General features: G+C 34.5%; 1 protein-coding gene across 1 annotated transcript; it reads right to left on the bottom strand.

Annotated features, from left to right (window-relative positions):
- Positions 1-8951: 8951 nt before the first annotated feature.
- On the bottom strand, positions 8952-13392 carry LOC101262129 (cytochrome P450 734A1-like). The gene is made up of 4 exons (XM_004242914.5): positions 12368-13392; positions 11587-11831; positions 9853-10213; positions 8952-9661 (listed from the first exon to the last, which is right to left on the bottom strand). The coding sequence occupies exons 1-4, from the start codon at positions 12896-12898 to the stop codon at positions 9245-9247; spliced, it is 1554 nt and encodes a 517-aa protein (XP_004242962.1). The 5' UTR covers positions 12899-13392; the 3' UTR covers positions 8952-9244.
- Positions 13393-14558: the final 1166 nt, after the last annotated feature.

Genomic DNA, 14558 nt, shown 5'->3' with positions numbered 1-14558 from the left:
GCATAAAGCTTTTTCTCCCTCAACATTTCCAATACAATTCTCAAGTGCTCCTCATGTTCTTTCCTGCTCTTGGAGTATACCAGTATATCATCAATGAATACAATGACAAAGAGATCCAGATATGGTTTAAAAATCCCGTTCATCAAGCTCATGAAAGCACCAGGGGCATTCGTAAGCCCAAAAGACATTACTAAGAATTCATAATGTCCATACCTGGTCCGAAAAGCAGTCTTTGACACATCCGTTGCCCGTATTTTCAATTGATGATAACCAGATCTCAAATCAATTTTTGAGAAGGTACAAGCACTTTGTAACTGATCGAACAAATCATCTATGCGAGGAAGAGGATACTTGTTCTTAATCGTTGCCTTATTCAGTTGTCTGTTGTGTATGCACATCCGAAAACTTCCATCCTTCTTCTTCACAAACAAAACAGGAGCACCCCAAGAGGATGCACTTGGTCTAATGAAGCCTTTGCTTAACAACTCTTGAAGTTGGGCCTTTAACTCTCTTAACTCGGCGGGAGCCATTCTATAAGGGGGTATGGAAATGGGGTGAGTACACGGCTCCAGATCAATGCAAAAGTCAATATTCCTATCCAGTGGCATACCAGGATGGTCTGTAGGAAACACATCCAAAAACTCACGGACTATCGAAACCGATTTAATTGAAGGTACTTGGGTGGTATCATCCCTGAGGTGTGCCAAGAAAGCTAAACACCCTTTACTAATCATTCTCTTAGCACGAAGAAAGGAGATGATATGAACTGGAGTGGAAGTGTAGTCACCCTCCCAGGGAAAGCATAACAATGGGCCCTATCACCTGTCTGCCCGTTGCCCCTACCATGTTGCGCTGCAGTGGTTCCAGTTTGCCCGTCACCCCGACCGTTTTGGTGACCACCATTACCTCGGCCACCACCTCCTCCAGAATAGCGGCCTCTTCCATGACCACCTCTACCTCTGACTATTGGGGGTCTGTAACTCTGTTTTGGACAATACCTCTTAATATGTCCAGTCTCCCCACATCCATAACACTCTCTAGATTCAAGCATAGGTCTCTGTGAGAATGACGAAGTCTGGGGGTAACCTCCAAACTCAGAAAAATGTTGACCGATCTGCAGTGGACCCCCAGCTACAGCTTGCAGTGAAGACTGAATAGGTCGGGCTGGGTAACTTCCTGAACTCTGCCTTCTGGAGTAAGAACCACTAAACTCACCTCCCTTACGAAACTTCTTAGAGGTCGATGCCATGGTGAAGTCGTCTGGCTTCACTCCCTCCACTTCTATCATAAAATCTACCACCTCCTGAAAGAATTTTGCTGCAGCAGCTACCTGTAAGGCTGAAATTTGCAAATCTGACCTCAACCCCTTCACAAAACGGCGAATCCGCTCTTGTGGACTGAAGCAAAGCTGGGTGGCATACCTGGATAATGCACGAAACTTAGCCTCATAAGCAGTAACCGACGTCATGCCTTGCTCTAGGCTCAGGAACTCATCTCTCTTCCTATCCCTCAAAGTCCGGGGTATATACTTCTCCATAAACAAGCTAGAGAATGATGCCCAAGTCATAGGTGGTGCCTGTGCTGGTTGACACTCAACATACGATCGCCATCACATTTTGGCATTTCCCTGAAACTGATAGGTTACAAACTCAACACCGAATCATTCCACTATGCCCATCCTCAGATTCAGCACCCTTGAAGACTGGAGGTTTCAATTTCAAGAACTTACTGAAAAGTTCATGCTAATCACTCGTCATTATAGGCCCTATAGCCAATCGAGGAAACGTGCCTATTTCCAATGAGGCATCCATGCGGGGAGCCACATCAGCTGCATGTTGTACTCCCGGAACCTGAGGTGCTGGTGCGGAAAACACTGGAGGTGTCTGGCCTTGATCAGATAACCCACTCAGATAAGCAAGAACCTGATTAATCATCTCTGGGGTAGGTTCGGGTGGTAATTCCTCATTCTGCACTTGTTCCTTCTCCCCTTCCTCACCCTCTCTTACTACTTCCTCAGTCGATGGAGGAGTCACCGCCCTAGCACTAGATGGGTCAGGTGCTTGTCCTCTTCCTCTAGAGGACGTCCTCCCGCGACCTCTACCACGGCCTCTTGCCACTGCTCCTCTTCGAGCTACAGCTCCAGTGGCTGGCTGAGACGCATCTTGTCTTGCCGGTGTTGGTGTTGGCGCAGTTGTTGCTCTAGTTCTAACCATCTGCGAAATAGAGTGAAGATGGTCAGGTACCAATTTGTATCACCTAGATACCAATAGGATCCAAGTAATAGCACGAACGAAAGAAAGAATGGAATTTTCCTAAAGTCTTATAGCCTCTCAAAGAAAAGTAAAGGTGTCCCCCTACCGTTCGTCAAGACTCTACTAGACTCGTTCTTGTGTGATGAGACCAACGAACCTAATGCTCTGATACCAAGTTTGTCACGACCCAAACCGAGCCGCGAGTGACACCCACACTTATCCTACTATGTGAGCGAACCAACCAATCTAAATCCCAACATTTCAACCATAATAAACAAAATATAATGCGGAAGATGTAAAACTCATTAACAAAATCAATTAAATAACTTCTAAAGTTTATCAATTACTATCCCCAAAACCTGGAAGTCATCACCACAAGAACATCTATCCTCAAATTACTAAATCTAAGAGTATCTAGGAAGCTAAAATAAGTAAACAGCAGGTCCATGTCCGAACTTCAAGACATCAAGACGTGAAAGAAAGAATCCAGTCCGAGCTAGGAACAATAGCTCACCCTAAAATCTGATTATGCTGAAGTTTGGCTAGAGTTGCGGTTGAGTTGAAGTCGATGGTACGTTTGCTGCACTCCACAAATAACAAAGAAAGAAACATACAAGTAGGGGTCAGTACAAGGCACAAGTACTGAGTAGGTATCATCGGCCAACTCAAAATAGAAATCAATGTATATGGAATAATAACATAAAACCAACCAAATACTTAACAGGTGACAACAACAAGTACCATAACCATTGGCCACAACCCCAAGCACATCTATGAGGACTCAATCCTCCACACCATACTCATTTAGGAATTAGGTTCTTCAAACCTGAGTATATTAGCATAATTCAAGATTCATTCTCTTTACTATCCTGGTGTCGGAACGTAACACTCCGATCCCCTACTATCCTGGTGTCGGAACGTGACACTCCGATCCTCTACTATCCTGGTGTCGGAACGTGACACTCCGATCCTCTACTATCCTGGTGTCGGAACGTGACACTCCGATCCTCTACTATCCTGGTGTCGGAACGTGACACTCCAATCCTCTGCTATCCTGGTGTCGGAACGTGACACTCCGATCCTCTACTATCCTGGTGTCAGAACGTGACACTCCGATCCTCTACTATCCTGGTGTCGGAACGTGACACTCCGATCCTCTTAATTCTCATTCTTTTAGTTCATCAAGCCTTCTTTTATACCAAGGCAACATCATTATACAAGGAGGTTTTTAAAGTTTAAGATTCAACAGCCTCATCATGCTAATTCATCACAATTACATAATCACATCATGCAAGCACACAATTAAGCATATAGAAGAATTTACAAAATTACCCAGTACATATCAATCGCTATTTAGAGTTTACTATGAGATAGCATAAACCATAACCTACCTCCACCGAAGAATTCGTGATCACGCAAGCTACTCCTCAAGGTCTTGGCTTTCCTCTTTGTTTCTCCCCCTCTAGTTCGTTCTCCCCTCTTCTCTCTGTTCTTTCTATTTTTCCTTATTCAAACTCTTTTTCTTTTACCCTAATTATCATATAATTAAGTATAAAAGATGGTAAAAGTAACTCACTATTTCTTTCAAGGTTATCTCCTTTAACCCCCAAGTAATTGAATTATTAACATTAAACCACTAACTTTATACTCATAAACAGGAATAGTACAAAACACCCCTTAAAACTTTTAACAGAAATTCGACCCAGTCAGGGTTACGAAGCCTGTGACGGTCCGTCATGACTGTGACGGTCCGTCCTGCTACTTCCGTCACAACGTTCAGAGACTCAATTTTATTAAAGAGTCTGTGACGGTCCGTCGTGCCTTCGACGGCCCGTCCTGCTATTCCGTCGCGAAGTTCAGAGAGTTGTTCTCAGTACCCAATTTTTCCAGAGTCTAAGTGTTTTGGAACGAGACCCGCTCGACGGTCCGTCATGCCCATGACGGTCCGTCGTGGGATCCGTCGATCCAGACAGCTATTACCAGAATAAACTCTACTACTCAAAACGACTAAACAGGTCGTTACAATACAACATAGAAAATGAACAATTAACAATAACCTGTCAAAATAAGAAAATAATTATAAAAAGAACAAAATGATTAATGAAAATATTTATACTTGCAAAAATTATTGTAGAAGGATATCACAACAGATATTATACCCCTATGATAGATACAGGAGCAAAAGCAAATATATGTAAATATAATTGCTTACCAGAAGATAAATGGGAAAAATTAAAAACACCTATGGTAGTAACATGATTTAATAATGAAGGAAGTATGATTAAATATAAAGTAAAAAATATAAAAATACAAATATGGGATAAAATATTAACAATAAAGAAATGTATAATTTTGAATTTACCACAAAAGATATGTTATTAGGAATGCCATTTTTAGATAGATTTTATCCACATATAATAACAAAAACACATTGGTGGTTTACCACACCATGCGGAAACAAAATAGGAGCAAAAAGAGTAAATAATAAACAACGAAAACCTATGGAATGGATAAAAGGAAGTGAAAAAATAAACCAAGAAATGAAAAATATAAATAAGAAACAAATATCACAATTAGAAATAATTATATTTACAATAGACAAAATTAAAATAATTAATGAACAACTAGAACAATTATACAGCGAAAATCCATTACAAGGATGGGAAAAACATAAGACAAAAGTAAAAATTGAATTAATAGATGAAAATAGTATAATAACACAGAAACCATTAAAATATAACTTTGATGATTTAAAAGAATTTAAAATACATATAGATGAATTATTAGAAAATAATTACATACAAGAAAGCAATAGTAAACATACAAGTCCAGCATTTATAGTTATAAAACATAGTGAACAAAAAAGAGGTAAAAGTAGAATGGTCATAGATTATCATAATTTAAATGCTAAAACTAAAACATACAATTATCCAATACCAAACAAAATACTAAAAATAAGAGAAATACAAGGATATAATTATTTTAGTAATTTGACTGTAAATCATGATTTTACCACATAAAATTAGAAGAAGAATCTAAACAACTAACAGCATTCACAGTACCACAAGGTTTCTATGAATACCATTTGGATATAAAAATGCACCAGGTAGATACCAACATTTTATGGATAACTGTTTTAACCAGTTAGAAAATTGTATTGTATATATAGATGATATATTACTATATTCTAAGACACAAGATGAACATATAAGATTATTAGAAAAATATATACACATAATTAAACACTCAGGTATAAGCTTAAGTAAAAAGAAAGCAGAAATTATGAAATCACAGATAGAATTTCTAAGAATACAAATAGATAGAAATGGAATAAAAATGCAAACTCATATAGTACAAAAAATAATTACTATTAATGAAAATATAGATACAAAAAAGAAATTACAATCCTTTCTAGGATAAGTAAATCAAGTAAGAGAATATATACCAAAATTAGCAGAACATTTAAAATCACTACATAAAAAACTTAAAAAATATGTTGAATACTATTTCGACAATAAAGATAAAGAACATATAAGAAATATTAAGAATTTATGTAAGAAATTACCAAAACTATATTTTCCTGATGAAAATAAAACATTTACTTATATTATTGAAACAGATTCAAGTGATCATAGTTACGGAGGAGTTTTAAAATACAAATATGACAAAGAAAAAATAGAACATCATTGTAGATATTATTCAGGATCCTATACAGAAGCACAAATAAAATGGGAAATAAATAGAAAAGAGTTATTTGCATTATATAAGTGTTTATTAGCATTTGAACCATATATTGTTTATAATAAATTTATTGTAAGAACAGATAATACACAGGTAAAATGGTGGATAACAAAAAAGTTAGAAGATTCAGTTACAACAAAAGAAATAAGGAGATTTTCAGCTTTTTTTTCTATCAATTGTTGTTTATATTTTTCTTTGTTCATACTGTTTTTTCAAATAACAAACATATTTGTATTCTGTTTTTGAAATTATATTTATTAAATGATCTTTTTTATTGTTACTTGTTTTGATAAGTTGTGATAGTTCATATTCTATATATAAAGGTTTTAATTCTTTCCATATCTTTCGTACCTTTTTATCTATCTTGGTTTTTGTTGTTTTAGTTTCTTTGCTTGGTGTTGTATTATTCTTCATAAAATGTTTTTCTATAATATTCCTTTTTAAGTAGATCTAATCGTTGTATTTCATTAGCATTGTTTATAATATATTCTAGATGTTCAACTTCTCGAGTTCTTAAATAATCGAATAAATTTTCAATTAGTAATTTTTCATGTAGATCTATGTTTTCTATAGAAGGAAAAAGATTTATATATGTCACCAAATTTTGAGAAAAGGTTTATATATCTATTCATTAAAAGTTTGATTTATTTATGTTAATTTTAATTAACAAATAATGAAATGAATTAATTTTATCGAATGAAAATGACATATAAATCAAACTTTGAAATGATAATATAGATAAATCTTTTCTCGTGTGATGATATGAGTCTTTGCCCTTTAAAAAAATATTTTAGATAGTTCTAATACTGATCAATCAATTTATTTCTCTTCAATTGGCAGACCAATTTTTTCCATCCTACTCATATATATATTGTTTTTTTGGAAGTAAAATTTCTCATTCATTAGCCATAAAGATGGAATAATGCATTAAAATATATCTTTCCGATACTCCATTTAGAGTGCTTACATTGAATAGAAACACACCTTGAAAAAGAAAGAACAATGAATGACTATTGTTTAGGGGTCAATAGAGTTCAGTAGTGTCATGATGAAATCTACTAATATTCACCAGTAGGTTAGTCAAAATCATAACTCGAAATCAAAAGCAATAGGCTATGACACGGAAGAGAAACATATAGAAAATAAGAAATGAACATCAAAATAATGAAATATCTCCAAGACCTAGTATCAGTCGCTAGTTAATTCAAATAATTTTAAAGTACAAGATAAATACATATATTTATAGATGCGTCTCCAAATGCAATATAAAGACTAGTCCTATTCAATATAGAGAGAGATTAGCAACTCCGAAGGTTAGGAGCTCACCCCAATCTTAGAATCCACAAGCTTTTACTCACGAGACACACATTAATGGTGAAAATTCGTACTATGATCATCAGGGGACAAAAGTGTAGTATGTGCATCAACAATAGATACTTAGTAGGCATAGAACAAGAGGTACTTAGTAGGCATAGACCAATTGATCTTCAAGGACAACATGTAAGTAAGGAATGTACAGTATAATAAAACTGAACAAAAACATAAAAAAGAATAAAACAAGCAAGTAATCGAGACAAGGAAACGTAATTGAAGGCGCTAGCCCAACAACCAAATCACTACAATAGTCAACTAACCAGAGATATAACAATGATAACCACCATTATACATTACAACAATCAATAGGTCAATCCAACCCAACCAGAGGGGAGGAAAATCAGTAAGAAAAATTAAGAATAGTCGAAGGGGAAATTTATCTTCTGAGGGTAAATTTAAGTCAATTTGGGGATTTCCGTCCATACAGGGGCGCAAACGATAAGATTAGTAACAACAGGGATAAGAATAACATCATTTTAATGGTAAGAACATAATCAACTAATAAAGTTGAGGAGTATTTTTGATTATTTTCCCTTTTATCTCCAATTTCAAATTGTTATAAAACTCTTTATTAGCATTAGTGTGATTTATGTTCTCATATTGAAGATATGAATCACTATCTATTTTATATTTTCTAACCTTTATCTATCCATTTGAAACTTATTTTTGTTATTTTCTTGAGTTGAAATTCAATAAGTTAAATAGTAATATGTTAAAAATTATTGAGATTTAGTGGGTTAAATTGAACGGTTCATGATTCCCGATTTTGAACGCATTTGAGCTAAAAACTAAACTTGAACGGGTCATGACCTAACCATATTTCTACATCAATCCATTTTAATATCTCCAATTTCAACTCAACCCACTCAATATTAATATCTCCAATTTCAACTCAACCCACTTAATAGACATACTGGAAGAGTAGTAGGGATTAATTTCTAAAATAGTGGACATTACTCCGTGACATTCACACTCAACAGTCACTCCATTCATTTAAAAAAGAATGACCCAATTTGACTTCGAATGAAATTTAAGAAAAGAAAGAAGACTTTTTAATCTTGTAGTTCCAAATCAATGTTATGTCAAATGTACTTAAATATTCTTTAATCTTGTGACCTTAAACATGTCATGTGAAAAATTAAGGTTAAAGTGTTGTCAAAAAAGGAAATGGATCATTTTTTTTAAAACAGACCAAACAGAAAATGGAAGCATTCTTTGAAAACGGAGAGAGAGTAAATAATTGGGTTCCCTTCAATAATAAACACAAATAGACAATATTGTTTCCAAATGGTTAGATAATAACAAATTAACAAAAGTTAGGTAAAATGGAGAATTAAGATATGAAAATCCATAGCAAGTGAAGACAAGAGTGAAACTATGCACTACTCTTTTAATTATGATTACAAATGCACAAGCTACTAACGTAAATTCAAAATTTCAATATTTTTTCAAGATGTCCATCGCATCTGTAGAGTGGAGGGAATGTACCTAGTTGACTATCATATACCAAAGTTTAATTGATCAATCAAATAAAAAAGGCAAATAATAGTTGACGATCATACCAAGACTAATTGATCAATCAAATAAAAGGGCAAATAATAGTTGACTGTCATACCATACTTATAATTTACCAAGTACAAAAACCGACTATACGAGTCGATAAAAACTATATACATCCACTACAAATATTTCACTCAAGGTCTCAGCAATACATTTTTGAAGCTCCCTCCTAATAAAGAGTGCTTCAGTACATATTACTACTTCCTTTGTTGACTGTTATCGTTTATAGTGCTCATAAAGAGTCAGTGAGCACGAGTTACTCTGTGGCAAAGATTTATTAAGAGACAAGCCTGAGCATCTCTCCAGCAAATATTCAATCAAGAAATCTTGCTAAAGAGTATTTGAGCACCATATTGAGGTTGTAATGTCATAGCCTGAGTCGGAGCATGAACATATGATGGGGAAATGCAAAAAGAATATTGCTGAATGATCATTGACAGGACTACTTTAGCCTCAACAAGAGCTAAGTTTTGGCCCACACAGATTCTGGGGCCTAATCCAAATGGGAAAAATGAGGCTAAATGTTTCCGTGACTCAGCAAATCTCAACGGGTTGAATTCATGGGCATCATCTCCCCAGATCTCCTTGTCGTGATGGACAGCAGTCATGGCCAAATAGAACTGTGTATTCACTGGTATGTCAAGGTTTCCTAACTTGACATTCTTTGATGCTTGCCTCATCAACATCACAGCTGGCGGGTAAAGTCGAAGTGTTTCATTCAATATCATGCTCACCTGCCAATCAGACACCTCATCATCTTATTGCGAGAAAAATAGGGATACTATGCACTATCTTTGCAAGTATCATGAATGCATAATGAGTATAGCATGCTCATACATGGGGACACAAGGCTTATCATGAGACTGTTAAGGAGAGTTGCCAGAAAAACAAAAAAATAAGAATCTGCAATAACAGCTCAACTTACAATCTTGAGATCAGCTATATTCTCTGCAGTAGGAATCCCATTTCTGCAAGCACGAACAACTTCTTTCCGAGCCTTGCTCTGCCATTCTTGATGCAATGCCAACAGAAGAAAAGCCCATGTCAGAAAATTAGCAGTTGTCTCCTTTCCTGCAAAGTAGAACGTCTTGCATTCATCAATAACCTCCTCTATATCCAGTTTTTCCTGTTTGTCATCCTGATTCTTGATTGGATGCATTAACAAAGAAAGCAAGCTTTTTGAATTGTTTGCTGTTATGCTGCAATTGTTTAACAACATTCTAATTGCATCTCTAGTTTCCTTCTCCAGTCTTTTCCTCAATCTGTTCTTCTTGGTGGGTAAAAATCTGTATCCAGGAGAAAGAAATGACATGATTTATAGTGAAAATAATGAAGCAAATAATTGCTCTAGGATGATGAAACCATATTTTCAAAGAAGGGTACTAACAAGACTCCACCATTTCAACTCAACAAAGACAGTGAGTTGGCTTAGACATGAATGCTTAGTGTCATCTCATGTGCCAATTGGCAATTAGAGCTTTACTAATAGTGGCAAATATTGTGTTTTTATCTGTATTGTAAACATCACTTTGCATAAGACAATTGCAGATGTCAAAGGGTCATTTAAAATGGAGTTCATATGAAAGGGTTGTAGTGGACATTTTGAATAGAAAAAACAGTCAAACTGGTGGTATTAAAAGTATACATTGGACAATTTACAAAAGCATATCTTATCTTTTAATTGTTTTGTTGGTAATCATTGGAAATCACGACAATCCTCGTAGCTTGAAGAGTGCATATGGCACTATATTTCACCTGGTGTAGGTGTATCACAAAAATTCAACAAACTCGCAGAAGAACTAACAAAGATTTTTCTCATATCAAAGAGGAACTTTTTATCAAATAGTGGAAAATCCAACAATATAACAAGAAGAAAAGGAGTATTTCCTCAATTGGTTGTCTTTCTCCCAAAGATAGAATGTACATAATGGGAGAAAAATCTGACCATAATAGGATAAGGAAATAATAGTCCGTTAATTCAAGTAATGAGCCAGAGGCTACAATTTTGAAAAAATGGCTCTCATAAGGAATTTGTACAGTTCATTGTAGGCTCAAAATATAGAAGTGGTTCTGCTAAACAGGATTTAGATTAGGTCTCTGTGCACAGTGAGGGGACAAATTCACCAATTTATCTTCAGGCAAAATGTCGTGTGCGAGAGCCCACAAAGAAAGCTTTTCCTAGTCCATATGGGACACTTCTTTCTTAGAACCCTTTTTATTTTCTATCATGTTTTTTTCCCTCTTACTTTTACATGGTATCTCTCTATAGAACAGAAATGATACCTACTCTGACTCAAATTTGTCTGAGAAGTTAAATCAGTGGGAAAAATTGGTTGGCAATTTGTTATTACCAGCAAGAGCGCACTAAATGCAATTTGACAGTCTCATAGGAATCTCAGCTACAGATATTATTCTATCACCAAGCACATGCAGTTTCTAACTAAGAAGTTATAAATATGGTTACACTTAAGATAAAGAAATCAACAGTAAAAAATGAAATGCATTTGCATTTGTTTGCTCTAACCTTTACATAGCACAATTCATACAAGGAAAAAGTGGTAAGGGGATTATAACATAAAAGAAACAATACATGTAAGTTTGGTATTCAACAAAATCAATATAAGGTGAGATGCATCATACAATCGATAACGAAATGTACCTGAATCCAGGAATATAGACACTTCGTATGGCCTCTAAAACAAGGCTCACTTGCTGGTCTTGTAATTCAAAAATATGCTTTCCCTCCTCAAAACTACTTCCAAAAGCGGTCCTAGAAATGATGTCTGCTGAAAGTTTGTGAAATTCTTTGTGTACATCGATCTCAAACTGGTCTCTTGCACTAGTTATGTCTTCCCACTTGTTCAACAACTTTGTTGTGCTATCAACCATCTCAGAAATCCAACCCTGAGAAAATGGACAGATGCCAATTGATCAATAAACCAAACCGTAATACACATACAAGAATCATTTAATTAGGTACAATATTTACACAATGCATTGCACTCATATATATCACAATACAGAAAACCCCCTTCCTTAGACTAGCTAAATATTGTAATTGGTGTGATTGGATATGATTTGTAGAGTGTGAAAGTCATGGAGGATCAAAATGAAAAACACTTTAGTCCAGTATGATGTGGATACTACTTGTATCAATCTCAACAAAATACAGAGGCGGAGCTAGCATTAAGAGTTTGGGGGTTCTAAATTCCCTTTTAAAAAAAGCGAGTCGAGTTCGAACACACAAGTCTAGTGTAAAAACATTTCCTTCCTTAGCAGTGACTCATCAATAAATTTTATTAGGGATTTACAAGTTAATATACTTCTAGTACAAATACATGATATATGTGAAAAGAACTCCGCCTCTGAGTTGAGACATAATCCTTTTTGGTTAAGTTTTCATCCATATATATTAGAGTAATTAATTAGAAATAGAGTACCTTTACTATCTCCATGTTAAAGGCGTGGTTGCTGATCCTTCTGTGAATAGCCCATTTGTGACCATCTAACCCAACAAGCCCATCTCCAAGCAGGAGCTTTGACAAAGGGTTATGTTTGATTTTCTCAAAGGAAGTGGTGTTGACCAATATCTCCTTTATGAGATTTGGATCAGCAATTGCAACCCTAGGTTTAGAACCAAACCAGTAAAGAAAATTCTTGCCATAAAGCGTTGACCAATTATAATAGTGTGGCATTACACGGGAAACTACTATTTCATGATTATGAGTGAAACAACTGGACTTTGATTCAGCTTCTGTTATCATCAATCTTCTAATCTTTGCTGTGTTGTTCAAAATTGGGCTGTAACCTGGTCCGTCTATGCCTTGTTTCTTCAACTCATGTTCCACTTTTAAAGGGATCCATATGATTTTGTATATCACTTTCAACAACAAGATCAACACTATAGCTAGTGCCACCAACAGCATCATTGCATTTCCCACCATGAAAATGCCCCTCTGCCTCGACACCATTTATATTATAAAAAATTATTATTTTACTATGTCTTTTGAAATGGTTTTGATTGATTTTAATAAACTTCACACCATTTTTCCACTTACACACCAAAACTAACATTGATACAATCATTTAAAAAATAACTAACTCTCTCATTTTAAAACTTTTACCCAATTTGATAGGCTACATGATTTTCAGGCGCCTTGAAAAAGTAAAAAAAGAATCAATTTTTTCTAACTTTACTATAAAATGTCATGTCATGTCACGGTGCTTTTTTGGAATTCTTAAATCTTGTTTATATAAACACTTGTTTCAATATTATGATCGTTTTGATTATTTGATGCTTTTCTGCTTCAAAAAGTTTTATCTTTCGAACCAATTAATCAATTGCCGAAAATTAGTTGTAACTCGCTCTAATTGTAATAATATGAAAATATTAAATCTTTCCATAATTTATAATTTCAATATAATTTATTTTTTTTTCTCTTTGACAATTTCTTTGAAACTTTGAAAGTTTTTTTGAGACTTCCTAAAATTTTAATAACATGAGCAATGTTATCTCTTTGGGTAATAGAAAATTAGCTCACCCCAACTCACAATTAACTGTGAATATTACCACATGTTTCATAACACTGTCTGTGTGGTGAACATCTCATTTAAAGAGAAATTTATATCATTATTGTGATGGTCAAAATTATTACAGACAATTTATTTTTTGATTTTCTTTTGTCATTATTATCTTCTTCCCTTTTTATTAATTGTCTGATAAAATACTTTTAGCGCATGAAAGAATCATTATCTTTTAAAACCCAATAAAAAGTACATAATCAATGATAAATTTGTATAGAAAAGAATTATTTTTTCTTGTGTCCTTTTGGTAGTTTATAGTGAAACATATATGCCACAATATTTGTGATGCACTAAAAGTACTTGACAAGTTACCAATTATATCAAAATTATTTTTTTGGCATTTCTCTCAAACCTCCCATAGAGGAGAGTTATGACATTTATCTCATCATTCAAAGCACATCACTATTCATAATTTTCATCATCTCTTGATACACTCACTTTCAAGAATAGTCCAGCATTCATGATGTTTATAACAAGTCACATTCTCTTCAAGAAATCAACTATAATCATATATATTTGCTTCATAGTTTTTCATTAGAAATTTATTGCCATGCTTTAAAATTTATCATATTTATATGATACAACTCAACATCACTTTAAAATGTCAGTGCATGTCAATAACCAATTTAAGTTAGTGAACGATGCTAAGGACAAGAATTCCAAAGCAAGCGTTACTAAAAACCTACATAAAATCGGATAAAGTTTTCTCTGCTTTTAGGTTTATCCTAAATTTTCACTTTTCAAAAACTCATAACTCAACTAATAGATGATATAATATCCATCAATGATCTGATTGTCGCAAATAAAACCAATTCATTTCCAAATACAAAAAAGAAGTTCCAAACTAGTCACTTGACTACAATACAAAAGACTAATCGTGAATCAAATAAAAGGAATGATGAATGCAGCGACTCTAAGAGTTTTTAAAAGAAACTAAATAAACATAGCAAATAAATAGTTCTCTTGCCACGCGAAGCAATGCGGGGCTCACCAGATGCAACCAAGTAATACTCTAGTTAATAAATACTCTTTAATACCACCCGAGTT

Source organism: Solanum lycopersicum, chromosome 7 (assembly GCF_036512215.1).
Source record: "Solanum lycopersicum chromosome 7, SLM_r2.1".
Taxonomy (NCBI): domain Eukaryota; kingdom Viridiplantae; phylum Streptophyta; class Magnoliopsida; order Solanales; family Solanaceae; genus Solanum; species Solanum lycopersicum.
The sequence above is the reverse complement of the archived record's forward strand: the minus strand, read 5'-3'. Positions and strand labels throughout refer to the sequence as shown.